Source organism: Cavia porcellus, unplaced genomic scaffold (assembly GCF_034190915.1).
Source record: "Cavia porcellus strain 051 isolate PalLab524CR breed Dunkin Hartley unplaced genomic scaffold, mCavPor4.1 scaffold_31, whole genome shotgun sequence".
In the NCBI taxonomy this organism is placed as follows: Eukaryota; Metazoa; Chordata; class Mammalia; order Rodentia; family Caviidae; genus Cavia; species Cavia porcellus.
The window spans coordinates 26,372,978-26,400,696 of record NW_026947514.1 but is presented as its reverse complement, the minus strand read 5'-3'; the positions used below and the strand labels follow the sequence as shown (position 1 = coordinate 26,400,696).

Here is a 27,719-nt window from a genome sequence, read left to right as displayed (position 1 = left end):
TGTGGAATAATGGAACTTCCTTTAGGGACTCATATTTGTGTTATTTAGATTAAGATCTCTGTTAGCTGAGCATGGAGATACACATCTATAATTCCAGCTTCTCAGGAAGCTGAGACAGTAAGATCACAAGTTTGAGCCCTTTTTGAGCAGCTTAGCAAGACACAGTCTCAAAATAAAAATGTGAGGGCTGGGGATGTAGCTTAGTGGTAGAATACTTACCTAGCGTATGTGAGGTTTGAGGTCCCAATTACCAGCATCACAGTAGTTCAGAAATCCTCTCAGCCCTGCTTTCTAGGATGTTCAAATGGTTGTTGAAAATGGTAATATAAATGCTGGCTATTTCCCATCCTTCACTTCCCTTCTTTCTTACCTAAGTGTGAAAATTCCCCTGTAAAAGGTTTGGGCAGCAGTTTATACTGACCTTTCCTAAAATTCATGTCACTCTCTCCATGAACGTAGACCCTTGAATGTTTTCTTCTCTAAGGATCAGCAAAGATTGAAAACTCTTGGGGCCAGGGAGTAGGTAAAAGAAAGCTTCATGAAGAAGACTCAGAGACTCTGTCACGCTCTGGAGTAAATTCAGCAAGAAACAAAATAACATTTTAGAAAATTCTTAGTGTGTTGTCTTAGCAAAATTTGAATAGAACATACCCTGTGTAGGGCTGTCAAAGCTATGAAATAGAAAAGCAGTGTGAGATCATCAAGGACTGCATGGAAAGGAGAACTTGCAAAAGCTGGACTGAGCACAAGCAAGTAAACCTGCTCCCCGAAGAACATCAGATTCATGAGATTTTTAAAAAGTGCCAAAAATTGAGAGAAAAAAGTGCCTTCAAAGGTAAAAATGATAAAAGATAGATTCAACTCAAAATTATGACTTCCAAGAACAGTCACCATTATAGGCAAGTAATTGCTAACATGAGGACACAAAGAGCTTTGAACAATAGAAGTAATAAATTAATAGATGCACAACTTTGTGCCCTCCCCAAGCTCTCATGGAATAATTCTGGAACATTCTTATTAAATCATGGAAAAGATACTATACAGGGGCTGGGGATTTAGCTCAGTGGCATAAGTGCCTGCCTGGTAAGCATGAGGTCATTAGTTGGATCCCCAGTATAAAAAAAAATTATGCAGGAATTTTTCTTTGTATATTAAATATTCTTTATTTTAAAGAGAATGGAACAAATCAAAACAAAACAGAACAAAGTAGACCAGAACAAAACAATGCAAGCAACACAGAATTTCAAAACAAGATAACAGGAAGTCAGCAGTGGCTACCATAATGTCTCTTGTTTTCTTCAAAAAACAAACTAAGACCAATCAAAACAAAGAATAAAAACATTACTGGACTTCACAACAAGATGATAGGAAATCAGCAATGGCTACGATAATGTCTCATTTTCTTCAAAGTAGCTGTTCACACCATCACGCATAATAAAATCAATTCTTATAAACTCTTTAGGAGAAGTTTTAAGCATGTGTAAGCCTATACATGTACATCTATCCTTTATTACAGGGAAAAATAAAACCAAAACAAAAAATTGTAAGAAAAACAAGAAACAAATAAATAACAATAACAACCCAAAATAATGACAATGTAGGCTTTCAAAACCAGGTGGTAGGATATAACTAAGGTTGGTATTTTGCACAGTTATCTTCAAAAGAATTATTCAGATTACTAGCTATAAACATGCAAAATTGATCTAATCCTATGAATGTGAATTGTTTCGTTCCAAGAACTAATAGAATTAGTAGCACTATCTTAAGTGGATATATAAATTTGTATCCTCTCAATTTGCCCTTCCTTATTTTCTCCTTTTCCCTGAGTTATTTTTCCCATTTGAGCAATTTCTTACCCTTTCACAGTATTTACTGAAGACTTTTTATCTTGTTTACTCATTCAGTTTCTTACACCAGGGAGACAATACGGTATTTACACACGTGAGTTCTATTTATTTCACTTATGAGTATGATCTCAAGTTGCATCCATTTACCTATAAAAAGCTCAGTGTGAGCCTTCTTTATAGCAGAGTAGTACTCCATTGTATAAAATACTACATCTTTTTTATCCATTCCTCAGTTGATGGACACTTAGGTTGTTTCCAAGATCTGGCTATTACTAATTGTGCTGCTATAAACATGAATGCATAGATATCACTATGATATGACGTTTTCAGTCTTCTGGGAATATGCCCAGAAGTGGAATAGTAGGGTCAAGTGGGACTTCCTATCCTAGCTTTTTGAGGAATCTCTATACTGATTTCCTCAGTGGTTATACCAGTCTACACTCCCAGCAACAATTCAGAAGAGTTCCTTTTTCCCCACAGCCTCTCCAGCATTTGTTATTGGTGGTTTTCTTGATCCTGGCCATTCTTTCTGGAGTAGGATGGAATCTCAGTGTGGTTTTAATTTGCATTTATCTAATGACCGATGGTGCTAAACCTTTTTTCATGTATTTATTTGCCATTTGCATTTCTTTGGCTGAGAAGTATATATTCATTTCAGTTGCCCATTGTATGTTAAATATTAAAATAAAAGTCTGGGCATGATACCCAAATAATTCAGAAATTTAAAAGCATTAAGTAACTTGGACCAAAATCATAGTATAGACTATATCAAAAATAAGAAGTATGCATACCAGAACTTGTATTTCAGTTGTAGTCAAAGGTGTACTCAAAGGTAAATTCATAATCTTAGTCATTTTCATGTATCAATACAGAAGGACTGAAAGGAAATGAATACAATACAAATGACAGATGGCTTCAGCTGACCTAGTAGCGTTAGCTGCTTGCCCAGAGTGTGGTGCTGCAAAGAACAGTGAGGGTCTGTCTGGACTCACTGATAGATGAGTAGTGTGTCCACATTTGGGGAGACTCAAGAGCCCTGAGTATGCAGGGCACACATTTGTCATCTCTGAACCAAGCTTTCATCTCACAAAATTAGAAAAGGCACAGAAACACGAAAGTAAGAAAAACAAATAAAGTAAAAGTTAAAAAGCAAGGAACCAAATTAGTTAAGTTCAAAACCTCTTTTGATTTGGAGCAGGGGAGCGGGGAATCAAAAAATAAACATACCACTGCCAGAAGAGTAAGCGAATTAAAAAATAGGGAAAAGACTGAACAAGTAGATGTAAGGGAGGCTGCACATTCACCAGAACACTGCACAATTGTATGCCACTACATTTTTAAACCTGAGTGACAGAAAAATTTGAAAACTGTAAACTTTTTTATAAAGTACCAGAATCGGTTCTTCTTGAACAAAAAGACAACTTAAGTAGAATAAGGTAAAAATTGAAAAACTATCCACGTTGCTACTTCATAAAGAAATAGATGTGTGATGAGCCCTAGGCAGTGGTTGTTCAGTGTCAGCTCTCCAGGGGTTCTTCAGAGCTTCTCCTGGAAATGTAGAGAGCCTGCGAGGGGTCAGTGCTCACTCTGTCCTTGCTCTGACTCCTAGTCCTTCCTCCCTGCATCGCTCGCCATGCCGTGCTGCCCTCCGCACCCAGCCTGCTGCCTGGCCCTGCTCCCCATCACTGCTTCTGTCTTCTGGCAGCCGCTCTGCACAGTGTCCTTAACCCTTGAGTCTAACTCCGGCTTTTTATTCAAGATTGGGTTTTAGATTCTCGCACTGGTGCTGCTTTTCTAACAGCCCGCTCTTCAGCCTCTCAGCTGACTCTCCGTCTACCCTTGTAGATTCTTTTCTTCCTCGTGTGCTTCCTCTGTCCTCTACGTCTCCACAGGACAGAGAACTTGTGTTTGTCCTTATCACATCTGTATCGAATGTCCATTATGCTCTACATTGCTCTAGGTACTGTTCATGATGCCAGTGGAAAAGGCAGGCAGATCCTGGCTCTCATGAGGTGTACTTTTGAGATAGGAGAGTTCAATGGCCATTCCTTGATGCGGCTCAGTGAATGGCACTGGTGGAATAGAGTGATGGAAGTGGAGTAGATGGTGGTGATGACACTGCATCAAGCACAGCTAACTAATAATTACCTTATTATTTGTCCTATGGAGGGTACACAGGGGAGTCAGTAGGGCCTGACTGTTTTTAGCCCAGAAACTGGAATTAGATTGAATCGTGGCCCTTTTACTTAATTGCCTAGAGATACCCCTAAGCATCTCTTTCATTCTTTTGCAAGTAATCTTGAAGTTGTTCTTGGGATTAAATGAGATAGTGTTTCTCTGACATATGTTTTGTCCAGTAACACTGTTGGTTGGGAGAGTTGTAATTTCTCCTGATGCCATTGTTCCCTATTAAAAGAAAGCACATTTTTTGTTGTGAGTTGATACTCTAAATGTGATTTTGTTCTAGCGAGCAAGGCCTTGGAAATTAAAACACATTCTGATTTCTTGAACACTAATAACTCTGAAAAGTTTGGAAGGCTTTGTTTTAAACAAAAGAAAAGATTAGAATTTGTTCTAGTCACTCCCAGTCAGGTTGGCTCTGTGAATTCATATTTTATTATCCCCTTCTGCTTCAAGCATATAGCAAGGATAGATTAAAAAAGAGAGAGAGATAGAGATGAGAGAGAGAGAGAAAGAGAACAGAAGACAAGGAAACAGAAGAGAAGAAAGCAAGACACCAGGACATAGCTGTGCTTCAAAATAAGGTAAATATCTCTTTAGCCCCTCAAATGCATACTGCTTTAGAAACATTAGTGGCAGCCTGGAGTTCACCTGAAAATGCCTTACCAGGAAGAGAACCTACAGCTAGACTCCTCACATGAAAGTCAGTCTGAGTTTCGGGCTGGGAAGAATTTTGCCCCTGTGCAAAACATTTGGAATGAACAGCAGAGGACATTTTTGGTTGCCATTGTTGAGGGGGTGGATCTAGTGGGTAGAGTTGGAGGATGTTTGTGAGCATTCTGCCAATCAGAGAACATTCTTCCTGCAGAATTGCCCAGCCCCAGATGTCAGTGGGCTCTAATGGAAGACTGACCCTCTGCCTGAGGCTGAGTCCTTATTTGGAGACAGTAAACCTTCAGAGCCACGACGACAGTGATGTACTCTTGCAACTGTTTGCATGACAGAACTGACTGTATTTCCAATACCACTGAGGCAAGGGCCCAGAAATGCCAGTACAAAGCCAGGCTCTGGGGAGACTTCTGCAGGTGGGGGTACAGTTAGAGGCACTACACAATCATCAGCCAGGGAGGAGGAATAAGCAAATAGACAAAGGAGAAATTCCTATTCAAAGTGAGCCTACAAACCAAAATTCCAATACATGTGAATAAATGTCATACTAAGAAATACTGCCAACAAAATTGGTCACTGTGACATTCTTTATAGATAAATTAACATTTTTTTAATAGTGAGATGTTATGAATATCACGTGTCGATAGAAGTCTCTTGTGGAGCATGACATGTGGCAATCAGAAGAGACCTAAGGAATACATGAACAAGTAGTAATAGAATTTGTTTTAGAAAAATAACTGAGAATTTTCCAGAATTGAGGACAATATGAGTTTTCAATTAAATATTTATTCCGTGTACCCAACGAAATGTGCCTCCGGTTGCATCCTAGCAAAGCTCCAGAACACTAAGCATAAAGAGATGTCTGAAAGACTGCCTGTGGGAAAACTGAGTTTATTTTCAAGGAGCACGCGGAGTGCCAGCATGCTTTTCCTCAGCAGCACCAGTGCCGGAAGACAACAGATACTGGCTTCAGAGCATTCAGTAAGGTGATTTTCAGTCTAGACTCTAGAACGTTATACATAACTGAATTGTCACTTAAGAATGAAAACAAAACAATAATTTGAGATGCTCAAAGTCTAAAACTATATACCATGCACAGACCTTTGCTAAAACAACTAAGAAAAACTCTGTGGAAGAAAAGTGAAACTAATATTATTGAATACCAAGAAACCATGAAGTACAACAAATGTATAAAAATGTCAATAAATGTCTATGACTGTGAAAATAGTTGTTGGTCTTTAAGTGAATACAGTACATGTAAGACAGCAAAGACAGAGTCAGGGAGTAGAAAGATTCAATAGATCGTTGATGTATAGATAGGTCTGTGTCAAGTTCAAGGGCAGGACAGAAATACTGAGTCTTCACTTTCTTAGGGAAACATAACTAAATATTTGATACATAATTTTCAAACCAACAGGGAAGAAAGGGAAATGTAGAAACTATATGAATCCACTGGAAGACAGGCAAACAAAAGAATGATAAACCGAGAACAAAAACTAGGGCAGAAATAAGTTCAAATATATGAGTGATCACAGTAAGTGTTACCATAAAAAATGTTTCCATGTTTTTTATTTTTTACTAAAAGAGGTATTTTATTTTTTATTAAAAGAGGTATTTCCAAATTGCACCTGTTTTAAAAGTTCAGCTATAAGCTACTTAAAAGAGATATAACTGAAGTAAAATCTCACATAAGGTGGGAAACAAAGGAATGGAAAAAATATAAGTGCTATTCAGAAGTCACCTAGAATCGCCTGGCATGTAGCAGAATATGAGAGAATTTGCCTCATACCATGTCCAACACATGGTAGGTTTTGGTGGAATACTTTTGAAGGAATGAATGAAGTTGACAACATGCAATAGAAAAGATTGCCTCTAGAAAGACTAATAAAAAGAAAGAGCCCATATGTGTAATTTCAGGGGGAAAAATGTGACCACAAATGCAATGGAATGCATTGTGTGCAGTATATTTATAAAACAGAATCTTATTCTCTATTACTGGACTAAACAGTCTTATAATTAGTTTCCAAATCAGGCACAGTTAATAATGTTCTAATTGTTATTTTCTAAGAACTAGTGTGCTAACTTGTGTATTAACTACATCACTACTCCCTGGACTGATAGATAAAAAGAAGAGGCACTTATATTTTGGAAGGAAAGTTGGAAGATACTTAATCTATGAGTAATATTTGCTAAGCACTGTCAGAGAACATTTTTGTTATGGCTGTGTTTAGTTGTCCCCCATAGGCTCATGCAGCCGTAGGTGGGGCTTTTCCAGAGGTGGCTGGATCTATCGTATGTGATTGATTTGTTGTGCAGTGCTAGGAGTAATTGTGGGTGGTTACTGATTGGTTTGGCACTGACCTAATCCCAGTAGCCTGGATGTAATATAAAGGACAGACAGAGGCTTGTCTTGCCCCTTGTAGTCTTGCTACCTTCTGCCCACCACAAACTGCTTCTCCTCTGTGATGCCCCTCTGCCATGTGGCACTCTGCCTTGGAGCCAGCCAACTATGGACTGAAACCGCTACAAACTGTGAGCCAAATAAACTTTTCCTCCTTTAACTTCAGGTGTTGGGTATTTTGTCTCAGCAACAAGAAGAGTAACTAAAATGTTTATTATTTTAAGACTCATTTCTTTAATGCAACACACTCTCTTGGATTTCTTTCTCCTTTGGGAATTGAGAAAGATTGGCTGTCACCAGTGTTTTATAAAAATGACCAAGCTTGAGAGTGTCGTCTTTAGGACCTTCACAAACACAACCGGATATGTTTGGCTACAGCCCTGTAAGCTCAGCATTTTTGAAAGCTCTGCTCTTCCTGTACAATCTGAGCATTTCCCTTTGTGTGAGTCCTCCCTTCTACAGGAAGGTCATCTCTGATGTGATGATATGAATCCCAGATAAACTTCTACTAAACCGTTGAACTAGAAAAAGAAGTGGTCCTCGGCTAGAGCTGTGGAATGCCTTGAAAGAACCTGAAGTGAAATGATACAGCACCACTCTACAGTTAACCTGGTGAAGTAATGAACAAAACAGACCTTAAAGAGAGGCTGTAACTTTCAGAAAAGTTTCCATGGATCAAAATAATGAGGAGAAGAAAGAACAGAGGAAACCACAAATAGAGGAAATGAAGATCCACAGAAAAAGCACATCAGAAGCTTTATGGATAATGGGGCTATTGCTTGTCAGACTCTGTTGACTGGAGATGATATGTCACCTCGGCTGGCTGTGTGCTGTGGCCTTGATGCCAGCGGACGTCCTAGCCAGCCATTTGATTGGCTTATTTTCCCCAAATAGAGACTTGCACTAGGAGAAATCTGTCAAAATGATTACTGCAGGAAATAGTTCATGTTATAGGGATATTATTTGAAATATATCATTGAACCCCCAGAAGAACTGTTCCCTCCTAATAGAAATAATCGAAATAGAAATAATGGGCACATCAAGTTGCTTCTTAGACCTGAGAAAAATGGAAGAGGCAACAGGTGTGGAACTAGTGAATCAAATTCAGGGCTAGAAAATACACATTTAACACTTACTCTGTGGATGCTAGCTGCAAACAAGTCCTTGGAGGAACTGTGGCCTTAATTGGAAGGAGTATATAATTAATGGAATTCTTTTAATTCTTTGTTGCTACTACACCTGGCCACATTTCTTATTATAGCTTTTAAGTGGCTAAGATTATCCGGCAGCCTGTCTTTAAGCAATTTTTAAAAATCATGGACAGACAGGGTCCTACATGAGGGCAGTTACCATTCAGGTGTAGCAAGCATCTAACTGTCAACCTTTGACCTTGTGACGCTTTCCACCTCCAGGGTGCCCACACCATTTCCAGCAAGCCCAAGTCAGGGCCAGACACGGCAACCACTCTTCTTGACCTTGGACTCTTTAGCTTGTGTGTAATTTCAAGTTAATGACCCCTTTGTGGCCTAGGCTTTTCATTATTTCTCCTATAAAGCTTTTGATAATGTAATAATTCTAGTTTTTCTTACGCTCATCTTTAGTCCCTTCATACTCTACAGGTACAGTGATTGGAAAATGTCATGCATCAAATCCTCATTTATCCGTACACACAAAACTGTTGAGAGGACAGTGTTAATTTCATAACATGGCTGATACACTTGATGTTTCATGAAGATTAAGATGGGAGATAGTGGGCTGGGGATTTAGCTTAATGGCATAAGCGTCTGCCTTGCAAGCAGGCAGTCGTGAGTTCGATCCCTGGTACCGATAAAAAGACAGAAAAAAAAAAAAAAAAAAGATGGGAGATAGTGTTTCTTCAGGCAGTCACAGTTCCCACGGGCCTGTCTTACTGGAAGAGCGTCCCATCATACCGTTGCTCTCATGGGCAAAAGTGCACAGTTTGTACAACACATCCCCTGAGAAAAGACACCTGCTTCATTTGATACCCGGTTGAATAGTGATTCATTTTGACTCTGCAGGAAAGATACATTTATTAAGAAATAGTTTGTCAGCCTCCAGTGAAACCTTTCTCTTCCTAAGGGATCAAAAGCAATTTTGACTTTGAGCTTTCTGCCTTATGGGTTGCCAGCTAATTACCTTTTAATGTTAATAGAAAATTGCTACTTTCCAGCTTCTGAATGTGACCATTCTTTTACAGTTTAGCACTAATATTCCATACTGATGCTGGAGTCAGTGAGTCATCCAGTTAGATATTTCTGTATGTAAATAGGCTTATAGGAAATACACAACAATTTTCTTGAGTAAACATGACAGTATCACCGATAGTTTGTTTAGTTCTCAATATGACACCTGTCACTGCGCTAGGATGTGTTTTACATTCACCATCTCACTTAATCCTCAGCAGTCCCAGGAGGGAGTCCTGTTACTCTGATGTTAAAGCACAGTACCTGACTGAAAGACACCCCAGGAAATGTCTCCATAGCTTCCCATGTATAGAACGCAGCAGAGTCATTGCAGGGCCAAGTGCAAATGAGCATACCAGCTCCAGACAAGTTCTCCTTGAGGAGTGGGCTGTCCATAAGTTGAGATGTATTTTGCCAAGGAAATGATGTTGTCACAACAAAAGCATATTGACCAGTTTTGTGCCTAAACCTGTGCTGCTCGCCACTATTGCCGTAGAAAAGTTCACCCAGGGATTTCCCCTCTGATTGCTGTGCACACATTTCTCTATCAAAGAGGGAGCGGAAACCTGTGCTAGAACAGGAGCATCGTGTGATTCCACTTCTGACTCTGCACTGGCTCCCGAGGCTGTGTGGGTAGCCCATGGGAGGAGGGAGTAGAACTGGAGGAGAGGAGAGAAAGAAGGCCAGAGAGCTGAGGCTCCAGGACTCACTGGGCCTGACCCCCAGTGTCTCTTTGCCTGCCTACTCACATATCCAGGGCTTTCAATAAAATTGAGACCAAGCCTATGGCTTTTCCCTACCCAGCTGCTTCTGAAGTAACACAGTGAGCCCACAGGTTTCAGCCTCTATGAAGGAAAGAGCTCCTCTTAGGCCTTCCAGAACTTTCCTTTCTCACTGGGACCCAAAAAGCACATATCAATCAGCAGGTACTTTGGCTGGGTTTATTGAGTCCCTAGCTTTTCGGATGTAGCCAACCAAGGTAAGGATTGTGGAAAACATGAAGAACGTTCTTCTGCTCCTGTATCTTTTCCTGTCTCTGCAGATCCTTTGTCTTCTAGCTGGTGGAGGGTAGAGGGGCAGAGGGCAAGGGCCATCGGATGACAGTTTAGCATCCTTCACTTCAAGGACAGCAGTGTCCTACAGGGCCAGGTCTCTCTGACGGCTGTAGGGACCACGGGGGCACCCAAAACTTGACTTGCCTCTCCAAACGCACCTCTTACCACCTCCTCTTTACTGAGTACTGCCTCCACATCTTCTCTGCTGAGGAGACTCACCTCTAGGCTGCTGTAAAAACCCTGCATTTTTAGACCCTATGCCAGACCCACTGAATCAGTATCCCCATAGGAAAAGTGTAGAAAACTGATTATCAGGGTGATTCTGTTGAGGAAATCTGGCAAATGCTGTCTGACTGTCCCACCGCTGGCTGCCCCTTTGCTGGTCTTCAAAGGTTTCCAGAACATTCTAAGCCCCTTCTGAGCCCAGAACTGTTGCATGTGCATGTTCTTCCTGACGTGTTCTTTCTTGCTCCCTTCTCATGATGTGACTGAAATGATTGTGGAAAGACCATCCATGACTACTTTTCACCATCAAAACCAGACTTCACTCATTTATTCTCTCCTAACCTCTGTGCTTTTGCTCTGAGCATTTATCATGGTTTGTGCCATATTCATTTGCTTTAATGTCTACCCCTTGATGCCAGTACCAAAAAAATACAAAGACTGCTTCATATTTTTATGTGAGAGAATGAGTGGAAAAATCATATTGGAAGAGGTATACTAACGATTGGGTTGGATGTTGCTCAAAAACAAAGAAATGAACATGTGAAAGTTTTAATCTCTCAAGTTAACTTTCACAAGTCAACTAAAATCAAATTGATGAGCTTGTCTTAGTTACTTTTCTCATTACTGAGACAAGGGGAAAGGTTCATTTAGCTCACAGTTTATAGAGGTTTCAGTCCATAATTAGCTGGCTTCTAGTCAGGGTGGCAGAGGAGAAAGAGTTTATGGCAAGTAAGAAGAGAGACAAACCTCTTTCTCTCTTTTGTATTGAATCCAGGCCACTGGGTTAGGGTGGTGCCAAACCAATCAGTGGGCTGATTTAGTAATCACCCAACTCCTAATCCTAGCACCCTTAATCCCAGAATTGCAGTATGAATCAGTCACATACTTAAGATTCAGCCACCTCTAAAAAGCCCCACCCATGATTGCATAAAGCTTTGGGGGGACATCCAAACACAAGCCACAACAGAACTCAACAGGGAAATGTGTTTATGGGTTCACTGGATCCAGTTCCTTCAATAAATACCAAAATCTGATGTGTGCAGTATTGGAGAGCTGTGGATACAATGATGAATAAGACTGTTAACAATTTCTGTCTTTGTGAAGCTTAGATTCTAGCAAGGATGACAGATCTGAAGCAACCACATATACAGTATTATAGTTACCATTTTGATAAATGCAGTGAAAGGATAACAGAGACCTGAAAGAGTAGAAAGACTTGACACAGTCTGTAGGGCATCAAACCATTTGCAGAATTTGGGAAACATATGCTTTGCCCTGCCTCCCATCAAAGTTGGCACGAGGGGAGGTGCAATAAAACAATTTCTCAGCCTTAGCACTTTATACTAGTTAATTCTTTGTTTGGGCGGACTGTCCAATGCTTAGCAACATCCCTGGCACCTACCCAGGAGCACCCACAGTTGTCTTGACACTGCCAAATGCCCATGGCAGGGAGGAGGTGTGACAAAATCTGTCCCTCCTCCCTTCCCCAGTGGGGAACCACTTCTCTACATGAAACTTGGTTTTTTAAAATATGTCTTCTAGCAGGCATGGTAGCGCAGGCCAGTAATCCCAGCATTCTAGAAGGCTGAAGCAAGTGGATCCCAAGTTCAAGGACAGCCTGGGCAACTTAGTGAAAAAGAAGGGCAGGAGTTCAGGGATGTAGCTCAGTATAAAAGACCTGAGTTCAATCCTCAATACAGAAGGAATGAAAGGAGAGAGGGAGAAAGGAAAGAATGAGTCTTGTTAGGAAGTAGTAAAGCCATACAAGGTACTTTCTTCACTAAACAAGCATTGAGTACCTGGCCCCGGAGACACAGCAGAGAACTGAAACCTCCATTCCAGTGGGGGGCAGTAGATAGTCAGCTTTGACATATGTACTATTTCAGAAGAAGGCGAATGGTTGGTCACTCATTGGTCATTTGAACAAAGTGTTGAAAGAACAGGGAATGAGCTACATGAGAGGGCAGACCGAGAGCAGGAGAGAAGGCCATGAAGGTCTGTACCCGACCTGTCCTGGCTGCAGGTCTGACACACACACCTTTGTGTTTCAGAGGTTCCTGCACAGAAGGGCAGCTGAACGAGCTCCAGAGCAGCCTTAACTCCTCAGCCTTTGTGCCGGTGCCCAGCTCCACAGGTGAGTGGTGTCCTGGCCTCCTCCTGGGGACAGCAGGAAGGGAGGGGGCAGCTTGGCCTCTGACCAGGGCTCTGGGTGAAAGAGCCCAGACTTAAAGCTCAGCAGATGGGCGTTTTTGTTCCATTCTTCTTTAAAGTAATGTGTCAGCCTAGGACAGGCATTTTCTGGGGGCTAGTTTGGAAACTTCCTCCATTTGGTAAATGCTACTAAATATGCAGCATTTAGTGAAAATGCTCTGTATTTGACTGGTGCTTTACCGTTTCTGTAGTATTTCCACCCACTGGGTCCTCACAACAGCACCTAGGAAGTTGATCTTCTCATCTTCCTCACACGAGAAAACTGAGGCTCTGAAACTGAGCAGCTTCTGGGGGCTGCAAGTGGATGCAAGTAGTCTTTTCTTTGACCAAGTCAGGTCACGCTAATGTCACAGTTGCTGGACAGGCTCTGTTTATACATGCGTTAGGCAACAGTGGGCCAGGGATCGTTTTCTGTGCATGGCAGTTTATAAACATACACTCAGTCATCATTTGATTCAATTCAACAAATAATGATTACTGAGCACCTGCTATGGAGAGAGCACCATGCAGGGGAGAGGACCGGGGCTGTAATTCAGTCAGAAGGCCATCACTTAATCCCCGATAGTACTAAACCGAAAGAAGAAAAGAGGGAGGAGGAGAAGGGAAGGAGGCAAGGAGGGAAGGACATGGAAGCAGCAGGGAGTGTGCTCCAGGTAAGGCCGGGGGTACTTTGGGAACTGGGGGCACGCAGAACAAAGGCAGGTGAGATGACTGAGCGTCTGCTGTATTAGCCTCAAGTTCTAAATGCTTTATGTGTAATAACTCATTTGTTCACTGAACAGGCTTTAATGTAAAAGCTGTGTTCCTCTTTAAGATGGAGGATCTTGAAATGTGTCCCGTGCCTTACAGCTAGTACATGACCAGGCAGCATTTGTCCCCAAGGTGTAAGCTCAGGTCTTTGGGCTTGGAGAATTTCCTAGAAGAAGAGGCTGTGCTGCTGAGAGGGATGAGGACTAGTCCGTCGGGAGAGGGAAGGAGTTCCAGGAGGAGGTCACAGTGCTTGCAGGGTCCATGAAAATGTCCTGTATTCTGCGAGCCCCCTGCTTAGCATGGCTGGGGACAAAATAGCGGAGCCAGTTTATGAGCCACACGTGTAACTCAAGGAGTTCCGGCATGGGGGGAGTGTAGACAGGTATTAATGTAACGCACCTTAAAATGGTAACAAGATCCCTTGAAGCCCAGTGGCTTAGCTATGTCATGAGGATAATTATACACGTCTTACAGGCTTATTATGAGGATTACATAAAGTGTTATATACAGAAGGGTTCTGGACCTATACTAAGTCAGGCAATACTAATATTCTGATAAAAGTGTAAAATGTGCTGTCTGAATTTTAGAACCCTGAATCAAAGGGATATTTGATGGATAATATACGCATGCCCCTCCCCTCAAAAACGAATTACTAGAATGTAGCAGTGGATTTTTTGTCACTATTTTTGCAATGCAGGGGAGGGAACCCAGGTCCTCGCATGCGCTAGGCAAGTGCTCAGCCGCTGAACTACATTCCCAGCCTTTAGAACGTGGCAGTTATTTTTAAGAGGTAAAATTTCCTTGGAACTGTGATAGAAAAGAAGTAATGGCCATGAGGATCCTGGGGGTCTTTGAAGGAGACAGAGTATTTAGAGCCCTTTGATGCTCAAAGTTTGCTTAAGCTGGAGGAGTTTACAAAGCCTCGAAGCTCCAGGAAGCCCTGGCTGCCGCATTTGTGCATACTGGACTGAATTTTCTGGGAACTCTGGCTGAGGAAGTCAGAAATGTGAAGGGTGGGTGGGTCATACATGTGGCATCTTGACTGTAGATGGATGCCTACTGAGTTTTAGTGACATAGTTTGGGAAATTTTATCATAATCAGACTGAATTCAGCATCAGCATAAAATTGCAGAATAAAGAGAACTTAGGCGTCACCCTGGCTTTTAGAACTGACCTTTGCCTCCTACTTCCACAGTAAGGTAACAAGCAAATTATTCTTACTGGGCTTAGGAAGCTTGTTATTTACTGCTTTGTCATCTAGTGACTGGCCTCTAAATACCTTTGAATTTGTTCTGCTCCGAGTCTCCTGGTGTTTCAGATGCTTGGTCAAAGAAACACCAATGGGCTAGACATAGTAGCACATGCCTCTAGTTCCAGCCAGGGCAGGGAGGCCAAGGCAGGGAGATTGCCAGAAGTTCAAGGCCAGCCTGAACAACAGAGTGAGACCCTGTCTAAAAAAAATAAAAACAAGAAAGACCAATGGAGATGATATAGCAACAGCCAGGCATTCCTGTACTTTACGATAAATTTCCTGTGCAGCATTAGTGACTAACTTTGTTACAGTTATTTATACAACTAGTAATTTCTTAGCATATCATTTCATCTACAGACCTTGTGTTTTCTATAGTTCAGTTAGATTTAAAACAGTTATTCTAGAAGTTCCAAAGAGTGCCTTAGGGAAAGGAGAGGGCTAGGTTACCAGTGCGACATTTTTGTTAAAACCTGGAAGGGAGAACAACCCCCATGCAAAGCCAGGAAGTTTATGCTTCTCCTTGGGACTTTGGTCTATATCTAGAACCATCCATGAACTATCTCTGAAAGATACTTAGTCCCTGTCTTACCAGTTATACCTCGGTTGGTTAACAAGGAGCCCTCAAAGGCAGTCAGTGTCTGTTTCCTTTAAGCCTTCTCCTGCACCTGGCCAGTAACATGCACAGCTCTGTTCCCCAGACAGTCTGATTCTAAGGTGGTGGTTTGTCCTAATGCAGACTTCTTCCCTACTGGTGCTGGGCTAATTCTTTCTATTGTAAGCATTAAATGAGGTAGTGAATGTGGAAGCCCTTAGTAGGGAGTGCCTGGAACGCTCTGGAAATGCTTTTCTGGGCTTCTCTGCCTTGGGCTGTGTATTCTACGTTTGCTATGGAAGAGAAAGGGGAGAGTCAGCAAATTTGGAAATTGGAGAAGAAAGCTGGAGCGAGGGCCATTGGCCCAAAGCCAAAGACATTGGCTTTCCCTCTGTATAACCATAGCGTTCGTTCTGCTTGAGTTCTGAGGTGAACTAAAATAGCAGAGAGCAGCAGATTAGATAACTGACACTTCTCACGTGCTGGTTGGATAATGTCAACTGCCAGTACTGGGGGACCGAGGCCACACAGCTGCCCTGTCCCTGCCCCTAGCTCCTGCCTACACCCTGCCCACCCTGAGTGTAGCTTCTTCCTGCCTCCCCCGCACCCTGCTTCTTAAGCTCTCGTGTTGGTCAGTAGTTGGAGGGGAGAGCTGCCCTTCTTCTTGACCATCAGTGACAGAGTCCATTTACCAGAAATAAGCAGCAGCGTTCGTGGTGAACGTGTGTTTTAGGCCCCAGTGACATGCGTTATGGTTGTGCACTGTGGGTGACAGGGCAGCAGCTCATCGGGGTGACTGTACCTGCCCATGTCACTGTGTCTCTGCAGCAGCAGAAGCGATATAAAATAAACCCAGCAGAGCTTAGATCCTACGGACATAGGAGCCATTTTACCTTTCAAATAAATTATTTGCCTGGCAGCCCTCAGTGAGATGACCAATTTTCATCATCAGATTCTGATTTGTTTCAGTGTATGGAATACAGCTGGTGAAGCCAGTGGGTCACCCACTCTGCAGATGAGAGATTGGAAATAAAAATGAGCAGAGCTCTCGAGGTGTTTGCTATAGTGTTGTAGGCCCTTTACTGTTCCTCAGAATCTTCTCTCCCCAGGGCCAGGACAGGAAGACTTCTTGCTGATGACCCAGCCCACTCTTCTAAGCTGTCAGAAAGCAAAAGAGACCATAGCTTTGGTGTTTGGCAGGAAGCTGGGTGGGAGGATGGCACCTGTGAGAATGACAGTTCCTTTCCTAGTTTTGAATTTTATTTCTTGTCCTTTGGGCCAAGGTCAATGTAGTCTGAAGTAGGCATATTTTTTTCCATTTTTTTAGGATCTTTGGAAGTTCCCCAAGTTATTTTCGCCAGATCCAAACCCTTACCCACACAATCTGGAGCCCTTGCTACAATTATAGAACAGAGAAAATCAAAGTCGATGAAGTAAGGGCCAATTTAAGGTAACAAAATAAGAGCACATTTTCATTATCATCACTTTCTGACTTTATGCCACAGTAAGAGACTTAGTGTAGCTATGAAGAGAAAATAAGAGTTTATCAGAATGACAGCGGAGGAAGATGATGTAACTCAGTAGCAGAGCCCATGCTTAGCATGAGAGTCTTTGCTTGATCCCCAGCACCTCTAATTGGAAAAAAAAAAAAGACAATGAAGTTGTGATTTAAAGCTTAGAGATTCAAAACCCCTGGTCCAAGTTTAGCAGCAAAAAGCTTGCTCCTGCGTTAGCCTACCAGTAGGTGGTGCTGTGGCAGTAATAAATTTCTTTCCAATTATCTGAGGCTTTTGTTTTAAAATATGGTGTCTTTGAGACAAATAAAAGAAACTAAAGCTATACTAATTGAATTATTACAGGTAAAATGAAAGAATATATGGGGAAATATTTTAAAGATGAAGTTGCCATAGTCTCTAAAGAATTTATTATCAGAGGAGGATTTTAGTCAGGTAGTTTGTGAACTAGACTTTCAGGTAATAGAGAGATAAAGAACAAAACATTTTTGTAAACTTTTGGTGAGATTGATTAATTGTACTTTTTCTGAGTTATTTAAAATAAGTATACTTTTCATTGGCAGCCAGACAAACTATAAACCCTGTCTTCCACCTCCCCAAAACAAAAGCTCATATATTCAGTGTCAGACTCGATCTCATACGCGGTGTCTGTGCTTCACTAATGCTGCCTGAGTACTTTTTACCCAGCAGTGGCCTTCAGAACTTACCAGAAAATTCTGTGAAACATCAAGACTGTAAATCCTTCCCTCTTTGCTCTCTCCTACACAAAGAAAACATTAATGGCACACCTGCTACGAACTTAATATTCTTCTTACCTCTGGGGAATACTTATAAACTTATTTGAGAAATATTATTCATTAAAATACCCCAGGAGAGCAAAGGAGGGAAGAAAATTATTTACCCACCACAGGGTTCATTTATATTGGATCAGAAAACTTCAAAAATCTTTCCCCAGCCCTTCTAAGCTCTTTCCAGAAAGGAATGAGAAGAGAGAGAGGAACACCAAATCCATGGCTGGATCATCTACCAAACGCTACCAGAGAGCTGAAAACAACCAGCATTCTATAGGGACACAGACAGTCGTCCTTCAGGGCTGATACCAAGCAGCCAGCCCAGTGAGGAACAACTCACAAAATGAAGAAAGCTAAACACAGTGAGAAGGTCGGTATTTACTTCAGGAGACTGGCAGCCAGAAGAATGAATGTGACATCCGGCTCCAAACCAAACTGATGGCCTGCCAAGCAGTGCTCGTGTCCGTCCATTCCCAGGACTGCAAGTCTGCCACAATTTTAACATCACTTGCCCCAAACGTCTCCTTTATGGCTCGCCTCAATCATTACCAAAGAAACTTTGGGAAAGGGCCGATCTTGCCGTTTTCAAATCTCTCTGGTTAACCCAGCCCACCGAGCCCATGCTGTGTGTAAGTAGGGCTGGCTGAGGGCTTCGTGATCACCTGCAGCGTGGAGGCAACAGGCCAGGTGGACACAGAGTGCATTGTGGGTTAGAGAGGCTTGTGGGCCTGTGTCCATGGCACAGTGTAACTCGGGGGAAACCCAGAGATAGCCCAGCAGTCTGGTACACAGCAGATGGCAACAGGCCCCCTCTCTAGGAGCAGGGAATTAGTGTTGTGACTTGTGTCTAGACGTCCTCCTATGGCCTCATGCAGTCATAGGTAGGGCTTTTTCAGAGATCTAGAATGGATCTAGATCTAGAATGGTGATGCTGGGACTAAGGCTAGTTGGGTTGGCACCCACCTAAGCCAGATAGCCTAGATAGAATATAAAAGGGGCAGAAAGAAGCTGCTATTGTCACTTGTAGCTTGTCATTTTGCTTGCTTGCTTTGCTTTCCTGCCTAAACTGTTTTTCCTCTGTGATGCCCCTCTGCCATGCCACCCTTGGAGCCAGCCAGTTAGAAACTAAAACCCATAGAGACTGTGAACCAAATAAACTTTCTTCCCTTAATCTGTGGTATAGGGTATTTTGTCTCAGCAACCAGAAAAAGTCATTGAGACAGGCAGTTTCCACCAGAGGTCACGCCCCAGCACCCAGAGACACGCTTGCTTTCTGTTGTGAATGCAGTGTAGCCAACACAGGTCCCTTCGACTACTGTGTCAGCGAGTATCATCACCAGCTGTGCCAGTCCTGACCAGCTTTTCATTAAGGGCTTAAGCAGCAGTCAGGTTAGAACAGAGGACTCGCAACGTGTTTGTATAATGTGTTATATGATGCTGGGGAAACATCAGTGGTCCTTATCAAAGGACTGAGCGAGCTGTGCTTAGGGACTAATCTTACTAAGACCCTCCCTGGCTGCCACCAGCTCGCGTCAGATTTCAGTGTGGACATTGTTCAGTTGGCTTACATTGGGTATTGTCCATGTGACTTAAATTCATGTCATACTAACTATACAATCCATTAAAATGACTTTATTTTCTGTGGTCCTGATTCTCAGGCATTTGCAGATCTTACAGTCTATCCCGGGCCAGCTCACTCCTGAAGATATTATCTCTTCCCCATAAGCAAGTCTTTTATATGCAGACCAACCAATCCCAATTCTGCACCCCCTTGGGAATCTCCCTCTTTCTCTAACTCACACCGAGCCCCCCTGGCCTGATCATACCAGGGCAAGGCAACTAGAGACGACTTCTGGAATTCCAAAGCCAGCTAGAGTTACTCAAACTGGCCAGTCAGGACCTGTTTGCTGGCCCAGCCGTGCCTATACCCAGGAAGCCCCAGTGAAGGTTCTGGCCTAGCTTTCTCTCCACCTCCTGCCTTTTGTCTCTTGACTAGCACTGATTTCATTGTGACCAGTAACTGTGTGGCATGCAGTGTGACCGCCTTCTCTGGGAGCTGTGAATGTCATCAACTTCCAGCCTTGTCCCAAACCTCTTTCTCTTGCCTCCTGTGGCCAAACTGAGTTCAGCATACTGTATCCACCATGAATATTCTTAGAACGAACGTTAGTAGGAAGGATATCTTTAACTCACAGTATCAGGGACCAACAAAAAATATGAATTATCTTATGTCACCTCTTTCTAAGCCACTGTCAGAGCACTTCATTATGGGCTTTATTGAGCAGAGGATGTTGTAGCACCGCATGCTATACTAGCCTCAGCCTGGCTGCAACCAAACAAGAAGGATGTAGATCCCTCTACATGGGAAAATTGCCTGGCTTCCAGCCATCAAAATTTCATGCTTTCCTGTCCGAAGGCCTCTTTCATTTTATTTAGTAGCTGTTTCTACATTCAGAAACAAAAATCAAGCCCAGCTGAGCAACCTGGTTGCAAGTCAGGGAGAAGCCAGACTGACTGTCAGTGTAGGGAGAGATGAGAGAGTTCTCTAAAAACTCACTCCAAGGGCTTTCATTTGCCTTAAAGAAAAGCAGGGAAGCCTGTTTCTGAAATGGATTAAGAAATAGGTTACAGGGAAAGATAACATCTGAAAATTGATACTGTCTCTTGCTGAGCTGGCAGAATCCCAAGAGGAGAATGATGATTCTTCAATTGTTAACAATTACTACTTTGTTACAGACAGACTAGGAAAGTACAGTGGCCCCTTTCTCAAATTACACTTACGGTACAGAGGCACACACACCTCCTGGAAAAAAATACGTGGCACCCCGGGTTGTTAGACTTGTACCCACCACCACATCTTGTAGCAGAGTTGTGTGGTCCTGTGTAATATCTATCTTGGGTGGGAGAAGAGCCAGTCCCTTCTTGTAGCCTTGAATCAAGCAAGCAACCAGTCACACTGCATCTATGTCTGCTGCATAACTCTGAGTTATTGCTTCATCCTGCGAACCCGCCGAACCCACACGCTTTGCTGGTTTTGATGAGATACTTGTTGGAGCCACATACCTTTGCTACCATCTTTGTATCCTCGGGACATAATTGTACCTGAAAGCTCTGAAGAAAGAAAATGGCGTGCTGTGCCATGTCTGGTTTTGGAAAAAAGCGAGCTTTGTCCATGGAAATATTTATCACCCTGCTTACACGATCTGTGTGGAGTTTGAACCAGGCTCTAAGGAGTGTAGGTGTTTAACTGCAGGGTTGGAGAATGATGACTTGAAGTATATTGCCCTGTTGACATGATTGGCCTCGATATATACCCTTTATTCTTTCAATTATGCCATAAAAGACTCAGGTTCCTTTAAGTCCTCAGAGTGAAGACCCTGTCTAGCAAAATAAAACAGTGGGCCCTTACGCTGCCATGTCCTCCTCTTTCAGACACGTAGGTATTTCCAGTGAGCACTGCAGGCATCGAGAGGCTCGCTGCTCTTGAAACCTAAGTCACGGAATCCAGTTATCCGATGCCAGAGAGAACAGCTTGGATGTGTGCAGTATCCTTTTAGCCACATTATTAAAACATAACCAGTGTACCCGATGTCAAAAGGGGACAGGAGCTGAAAATCCAACCTGATTATAAGGGGATAAAGTGAAAAAAGTCAGCTGGCTCGAAGTCACCATAGCGTTTTTTTTAATTAAGTAAAAGAATATCTTTTTAATTCTTAATATGCTGAAAACATTTTATTCCTCTTCCTATTCACTTCTAATTTTCCTCCCATGACTATTAAAACCCAACAAAGCCTGTTGAACAGCTCTAATAACAATTACTCAAGAGGCTGAGGCAGGAGGATTGCAAGTTTCAGGCTAGCCTGGGCAACTTAGTGAGATCCTATCTCGAAGTAAAATAAAGGAGCCAGGCAAAGTGGCACACATCTGTAATCCCAGCACTCGGGAGGCTAAGGCAGGAGGGTCACTACAAGTTTGAGGCCAGTGTAGGCTACATAGTAAGTTCAAGGCCAACCTAAACTACAAGCAAGACCCTGTCTCAAAATGGGGCGGGCAGGGAGACAGAAATAAAGAACTTCAAAAAAAATAATAAGGGACTGGTGATGCAGCTCAGTGGTGAGCCTTGCCTAACATGTGAACCCCAGATTCAATCACAAGTACTGCCAAAAAAAATAGTCTTCATGTCACAACCTCAAATGAAGATATTTTGAAACGTGACACGAGGTTTTTTTTTAACTCATTATAGTTGAGCTGCAAACTTTATTAGTGAACTATTTATAGAAAACAAACCTTTTATTATTAATCAGATATTGAAATTTTCAGAACTGTAATTCTTTCTCAAGACTTTTGTTTTATACTTACCCTTTCTTACATTTCTCTAAAATAAATCACTGTGCTGCATGTGTATATATACATATCCTCTTCTTAGAAGAGGATAGAAAATTTGAATGGTCCCTAATTTTCTTATCAAGGGAAAGACACCTTCAGTTTACTCTGCTAAGGGAACTTACTGTGTATAAACACAGTCCTCAGGAAACCGCCTGCTTATGCAGGGTAATTACCACTCTGCCAGCTGGACAGCAGCTCTGGCAGCCCTTCCCTCTGACCAGCTCATCTTCTTTGTCCAGGTCAATGGCACGGCCACAAGGTGACATTACATGTCTGTTTTGTGCAGTCAGTCTTCAGAGGATGAGGTCAGAGGGCTTCCCAGTCAGCCATTGGTCCAGCAGAGCGCCGTCAGTGAGCAGAGCTCTGACTCTAGGCCGCACAGTGGACGGTGGCTGCCTCACAGACAGATGCCAGCCTCCTGCTAGTGTCACATGATCACGTGATGCAGAGCTGCCAATTCGTGCATTTCTGGCAGATTTCTTTAGATACGATTGTAGTCATGCAGGTTCAAAACAGGCTTTTCATCTCTAGCATCCAGTCTTCAAATATAATACATAATAAAATGTAAAAATAGAAAGGAAAACTTGGGGGCAAAAGGCAAGATAATTCAAATTTTCCAACTATAAGACTAAATAACATTACTGTTATTTGAGGTGAAATTTCTTTCTGAGGATCTTGAAGCCAAGACAAACAAGGAAACATGGGAGATTGGATTATATAGTTCTTGTTATCAAAAAGGAAGAAATACTCTGTGAGAAAATTAAGCTCTTTCCTAGTTCTTATGCTGAAGGAAGTATTTGCCATAGTGGATTTAGAGCACACTAAGTGCATTGGTGCCCTCAGCAAGCTGACCCAGCAGTGCGGTCCCTTCTCGGTGCAATATTTGTGGCAGCAAAATATCATCATGTATATCAAAAAAGACATTTTGTGAAAAGACTAATTCAGTCCTAAGTGTCTTTGCAATCTGCATAATGCAAGTTTAAGATAATGGCTGTTTAGAGAGCTGAGTGAATTGCAGGTGTCTTAGACAATCCTAAATATAACATAGCTCCACGGGTCTCTTGACAAGAAGAACTAGCCATGCTTTTAGGCAAGAGTCCAGCCAGATACCTTGGCTTTTACCTTGCTACTGAAGATCCATCTGTACATTTTGGGAAACAGATGGCAGGGGTAATGTTACCTGAGCAGTGTAGAAACTAGGCAGCGTGCTCACCCCATCACATGGCCTGTTTGTTTTCTGTTCCTGCATTTACAAGGAGTTCCTCATGCATGCAGTCCCCCCACCTTTTATCCCTCTCTTCCAAATATTGCTAATTCCTGTTTTTCCTCAGCTCCTTTCCTCCTGTCCAGTCTTACCTTATTCCCACCCCTGATCTGATTTAGATGCCTTTTGACTCTGCGCAGATAGAACTCTGATTACCTCTGTGATTATTGTGGCATTCCTAATGCTCTGGGATTTTTATGAGTCACTTGACTTTTCCTTTGAAAAGACTGCAATTCCTGGAAAGCAAAGATTGGGTCCAGTTTGACTCCAAAATCCCAATACAGTGCCCAGCCCTTAGTAGAGGCTTAAGAAATGCTGGCTGAATAGATGAATGAGTGAATTTTCATATTTCTGTCTTAATTGCTAGTACTTATAATACCTGCCAAAGCTTTAATTACATAAATCTTTCCTATTCTAAGGATTCAGTTACATTTTATCTCCTGCAATAATCATTACTTGTATAATTATATAAACTGTATTTTGCCTTTTGTGTTTTTGTTTGTCTTATTGTGTAGTTCAGGCCGCCCTTCAACTCACAGCAATCCTCTTGCTTCAGTATAACAATATCTTACCATCTTTTAAATCCCTAGATACTTACAACTTACATCATAAAATTTAACACTTCATTATGTTTTAATGTCTTTTATCACACCTTTTGGGTGAATTGTTTCTGGAGTAAGATGATAAATTCTTTTATGTTTTTTCAGATACTGGCAATTGAACTAGAACGTGAGCCTGTCTTTTTTTTTTCTTTTCTTTTCTTTCTTTGCTCTAGATGCAATGTAAATTATGATATACCACATCTACTTAAGTTACTACTTGCTCTTGATTAGCCTGCAATAGAACAGTGATTGTGTGTACTCTTAAATTATGCAAATTAATGTTGTTACAGGCTTAACTTTATTACAATACGAAATGCCATCTTAAGATGGCATTTCTTAAGATTTTGCTCTAAGTAAAACTGTTTCAGAAATTGAAAGAGGTTACTATTTCTCCCTATTTCATTTAAAGAAAAGCTTCTTTGTGCTCAGATCTTTACTGAGATTCTCCAAAAGCAATAGCAGTGGGCCTGATAGAAGCATGGAGAATCCAAAACAGAAGTTTAGTCAACAGGACTGAATCAGAATTTTAAACAGGAAGTAAAGCTGATTGTGAATACAGAATCTACGAAGATAGAGTGGCCTGGGATAAGTCAGTAGAGTAGAAGAAAGTGTTTATAAATAAACTCATACGTCTGTGGAGTGCCCCTGTCTTACACCACACACAAAAATTAACCCAAAGTTGCTAAAAGACCTAAATGAAATGGGGGGAAGTATAAGATTTCTAGAAAAATAAACAGGAGTAAATCTTCATGTCTTTGGACCTGGCAGCAGTTTCTTAGGTATGACACCAAAAAACACATGAGGGCAGAGAGGAGAGGAGGACTGGCGCTGCCCCTAAAGATGCTGTCAGACCGTAGTGGCGCTTGGCAGCTGAGAGGGCTACCTTGAAGACACCCGGGGAAAGTGAATGCTGAGAACAGAAGAGTCAGATGACACAGACCACTGAATTTCTTTGTTTGCAGGATACATGAACCGTTTCTGGAGCCTGTCTGCAACCTCTGTACACAGAGATTCTGATGGTGAAGAGAAGACATTAGCCAGAGTTGTGAAAAACAGTCTTCCATGAACTGCACCAAAAAAACAGCTGCCTTCTGTTCCCAAAAAATGCTTTACCCATAACTACATCTCCTGCCCCAGCAGCACAGTCAACAAATGGCACAGGTGCTTCTTATGGGCCCGCCTACCTGGAATATTCTCTGCTCATAGAATTTACCTTGATTGTGAAGCAGAAGTTATCAGGAGTCTGCGAATCACTCTGCCATCGTATCACTCTGCGTTAATGTGGTTTGGAGCAATACTCATACGGCACGGGCTTTGTCAAGATGGCATGTTCAAGTTTATAGTTCACATCCCACATGGTGACTGTCCATGGTTGGTGTTTGCTATTCCCGTCTTTTACCCACTAGTTGATCCCGCCTCAGATGAACTGTGTGTGAAGGGAGCATTTGCGCAATGGAGGTGGAACCATAATCTTATTTGGCAGGTATTGATGTATGCAGGGAGAGTTTTCTATAAGATTGAGACAGGAAGCCCCTTGAATCCAGAAGTTGCAGCCTTGCATGAAAAAGATGTTCACCTTTTTAAAAACAAAGTGATTGACCCTGAAGTGTGCACTTCTCATTTGTTTGAACAACCTAAAATAGAAGACCTCCTATGCAATTAGCTTTTCTCCATGGAATCCTTCTGTGCACAGTGAAGCCAGAGAGAAGATGCTGACTCAGAAACCTGAAGAACAACACAGTAAAAAGTGTTCATGTTGCTGGCCTGTCATGAGTAAAGCCTGGCTCAGTATAACCTTTCACTAAAGAAGAAAAACAGTAGCAGAGATGATGAATCTGGTGCACCGTGCACTTTCCTGCTGACTCTGGCCTAGTCAAAGCTGACTGACAGCAAAAGATGACTGAAGAGTAAAGGATGTGAACAGTGACTGGTTATCAATGTTGCCCATGTATGCATAGGTTCTAACAGCAGGTTTTAGAATCCTCTCAAGTAATGCATTACTTATGTCGGAAGTGTCTTAGGGTGATTGTTTTAGTTCTTTTTTGTTGCTAAGACAAGATACCCAATGCCCAAAATGAAGGAAAGAAAGGTTTATTTAGCTCACAGTTTATGGAGGTTTCAGTCCATAATCAGCTGGCTCTAAGGCAGGGTGACGTGACAGAGGGCAACAATTCAAGGTAGCAGAAGGCAGCAAAAAGGGAGGAGCCCAAGGAGAGAAGACTTTCTTTCCCTTATATTATATGTAGGCTACCCACCCTAGAGTGGATGTAGCAGTCATACCCATAAGCCCAGCTTTGGACCACACAGATTCTAAAGCCTGCCCACATGATTGCATGCAGCTTGGGAGGGATATCCAGACACAAACTGTAACAGTGTTTGTCTAGCTCAGTGTTCCCATTGAGGCTTAAGTATTTTTCTGAATATAATGCCAAAGATAAGTTGCATTCGCTTAAACTAATAGAGTAGACTGAAATCAGCACTATTTAATAATTTTTAAATCTGTGGTTTCAGTTGCACATTTAGCAGGATACAAAGAGGACAAGTATAGAGAAAAAAGATTCCAGAGCTTAGCACTTCGAAGTAGAAGATTGTTGGAATTTCAGTCTTCAGCCTACTTTCTCACAGATTTACAAACTGCTGTCTCTGAGAAACAGAAGCAGAGAACTAGCATCAGGAATATATAAAGAACTCAAATATAAATACATATATATATATATATATATATATATATATATATATATATATATTAGATCCCTCCAATATAAAAGACCCAATTAAAAACAAACAGCTGAAATGAATAGATACTTCTCAGAAATACAAACAGCCAATAAATACATGGAAAAATGGTCTTCACCTCTGGCCATCAGAGAAATTAAAATTAAAATTACACTGAGAGCTGGATGTTGTAGTTCATGCCTATAACTCCAGCACTCAGAGGTTGAGGCAGGAGGATTGCTGTGAGTTCAAGTCCAGTCAAAACTATATAGGGACCCTATCTCAAAACCACACCCCCCCAAATTACACTGTGATACCACATTATCTCAGAGAGAATGGTTGTCATCCAAAAATCTAATAATAACAAATGTAGGTGAGGTGAGGATGTGGGAGAAGAGGAGCACTACTACACTGGTGGAAATGTAAACTAGTATAACCAGTGTGTGAAAAACACTAAGAATAGAAATTCTATTTGACCCAGCAATCCCCCTTCTAGGTATCTTCTGAAAAGGATTAAAATTATTATATTACAGGAATATATGTATGCCCATGTTTATAGCAACACAGTTGATAGTAGCTAGATCTTAAGAAACAGCACGTACATGCACAGACAGATGAGTAGATACAAAAATATGGGCTTGATAGACAATGGAGTACTACACTACCATAAAGAAAGGTAAGCTTGGGTAAACAGACACACCTCAGAAATTCAGTGTTAAGTGAAATAAGTGAAACACACGAGCTGAAATATCATGGGTTTCTCTTCTGTGAGAAACACAAGAAACAAAATAGAAGAGAAATAAACAGGAAATAGAAGTTCAAATACTCCCCCAAATTACAAATTCCATGGTTTTAAAAATATTTCAGCATGTTAATTGGCTTTATTTATACTACTAATACATCTTAATTCATTGAAAACAAAGATTTGTGCTACTGGGGTCTTTTTGTAAAAATGTTTTTGTTTTATATCTTGTACTCTGAGTTACTACTTGGAAGATAGTGATACACAGTATAACAACTATTGTTTTTCTCTTATTATGTGATCATGAGATTTTGTGGG

The 27,719-nt window shown here is 41.7% G+C and overlaps 1 protein-coding gene across 9 annotated transcripts in view; it reads left to right on the top strand.

Annotated features, from left to right (window-relative positions):
• Ttll5 (tubulin tyrosine ligase like 5) overlaps nt 1-27,719 on the top strand; it is a 273,386-nt gene that overhangs the window by 223,525 nt on the left and 22,142 nt on the right. For 3 of the 9 annotated variants that reach the window (XR_010044946.1, XM_063241307.1, XM_003472436.5), the window contains 2 exons: nt 12,634-12,716; nt 16,715-16,837. Coding sequence is in view for 8 of the 9 variants with exons in the window: in XM_063241307.1 (XP_063097377.1) it covers nt 12,634-12,716; nt 16,715-16,824 (193 nt within the window). In the remaining variant the exon portion in view is untranslated. Of the gene's footprint in view, nt 1-12,633; nt 12,717-16,714; nt 16,838-24,906; nt 26,479-27,719 lie in introns of those variants that run through there. The other 6 variants (XM_013155223.3, XM_013155219.3, XM_013155221.3 and 3 more) reach the window with 4 other exon arrangements.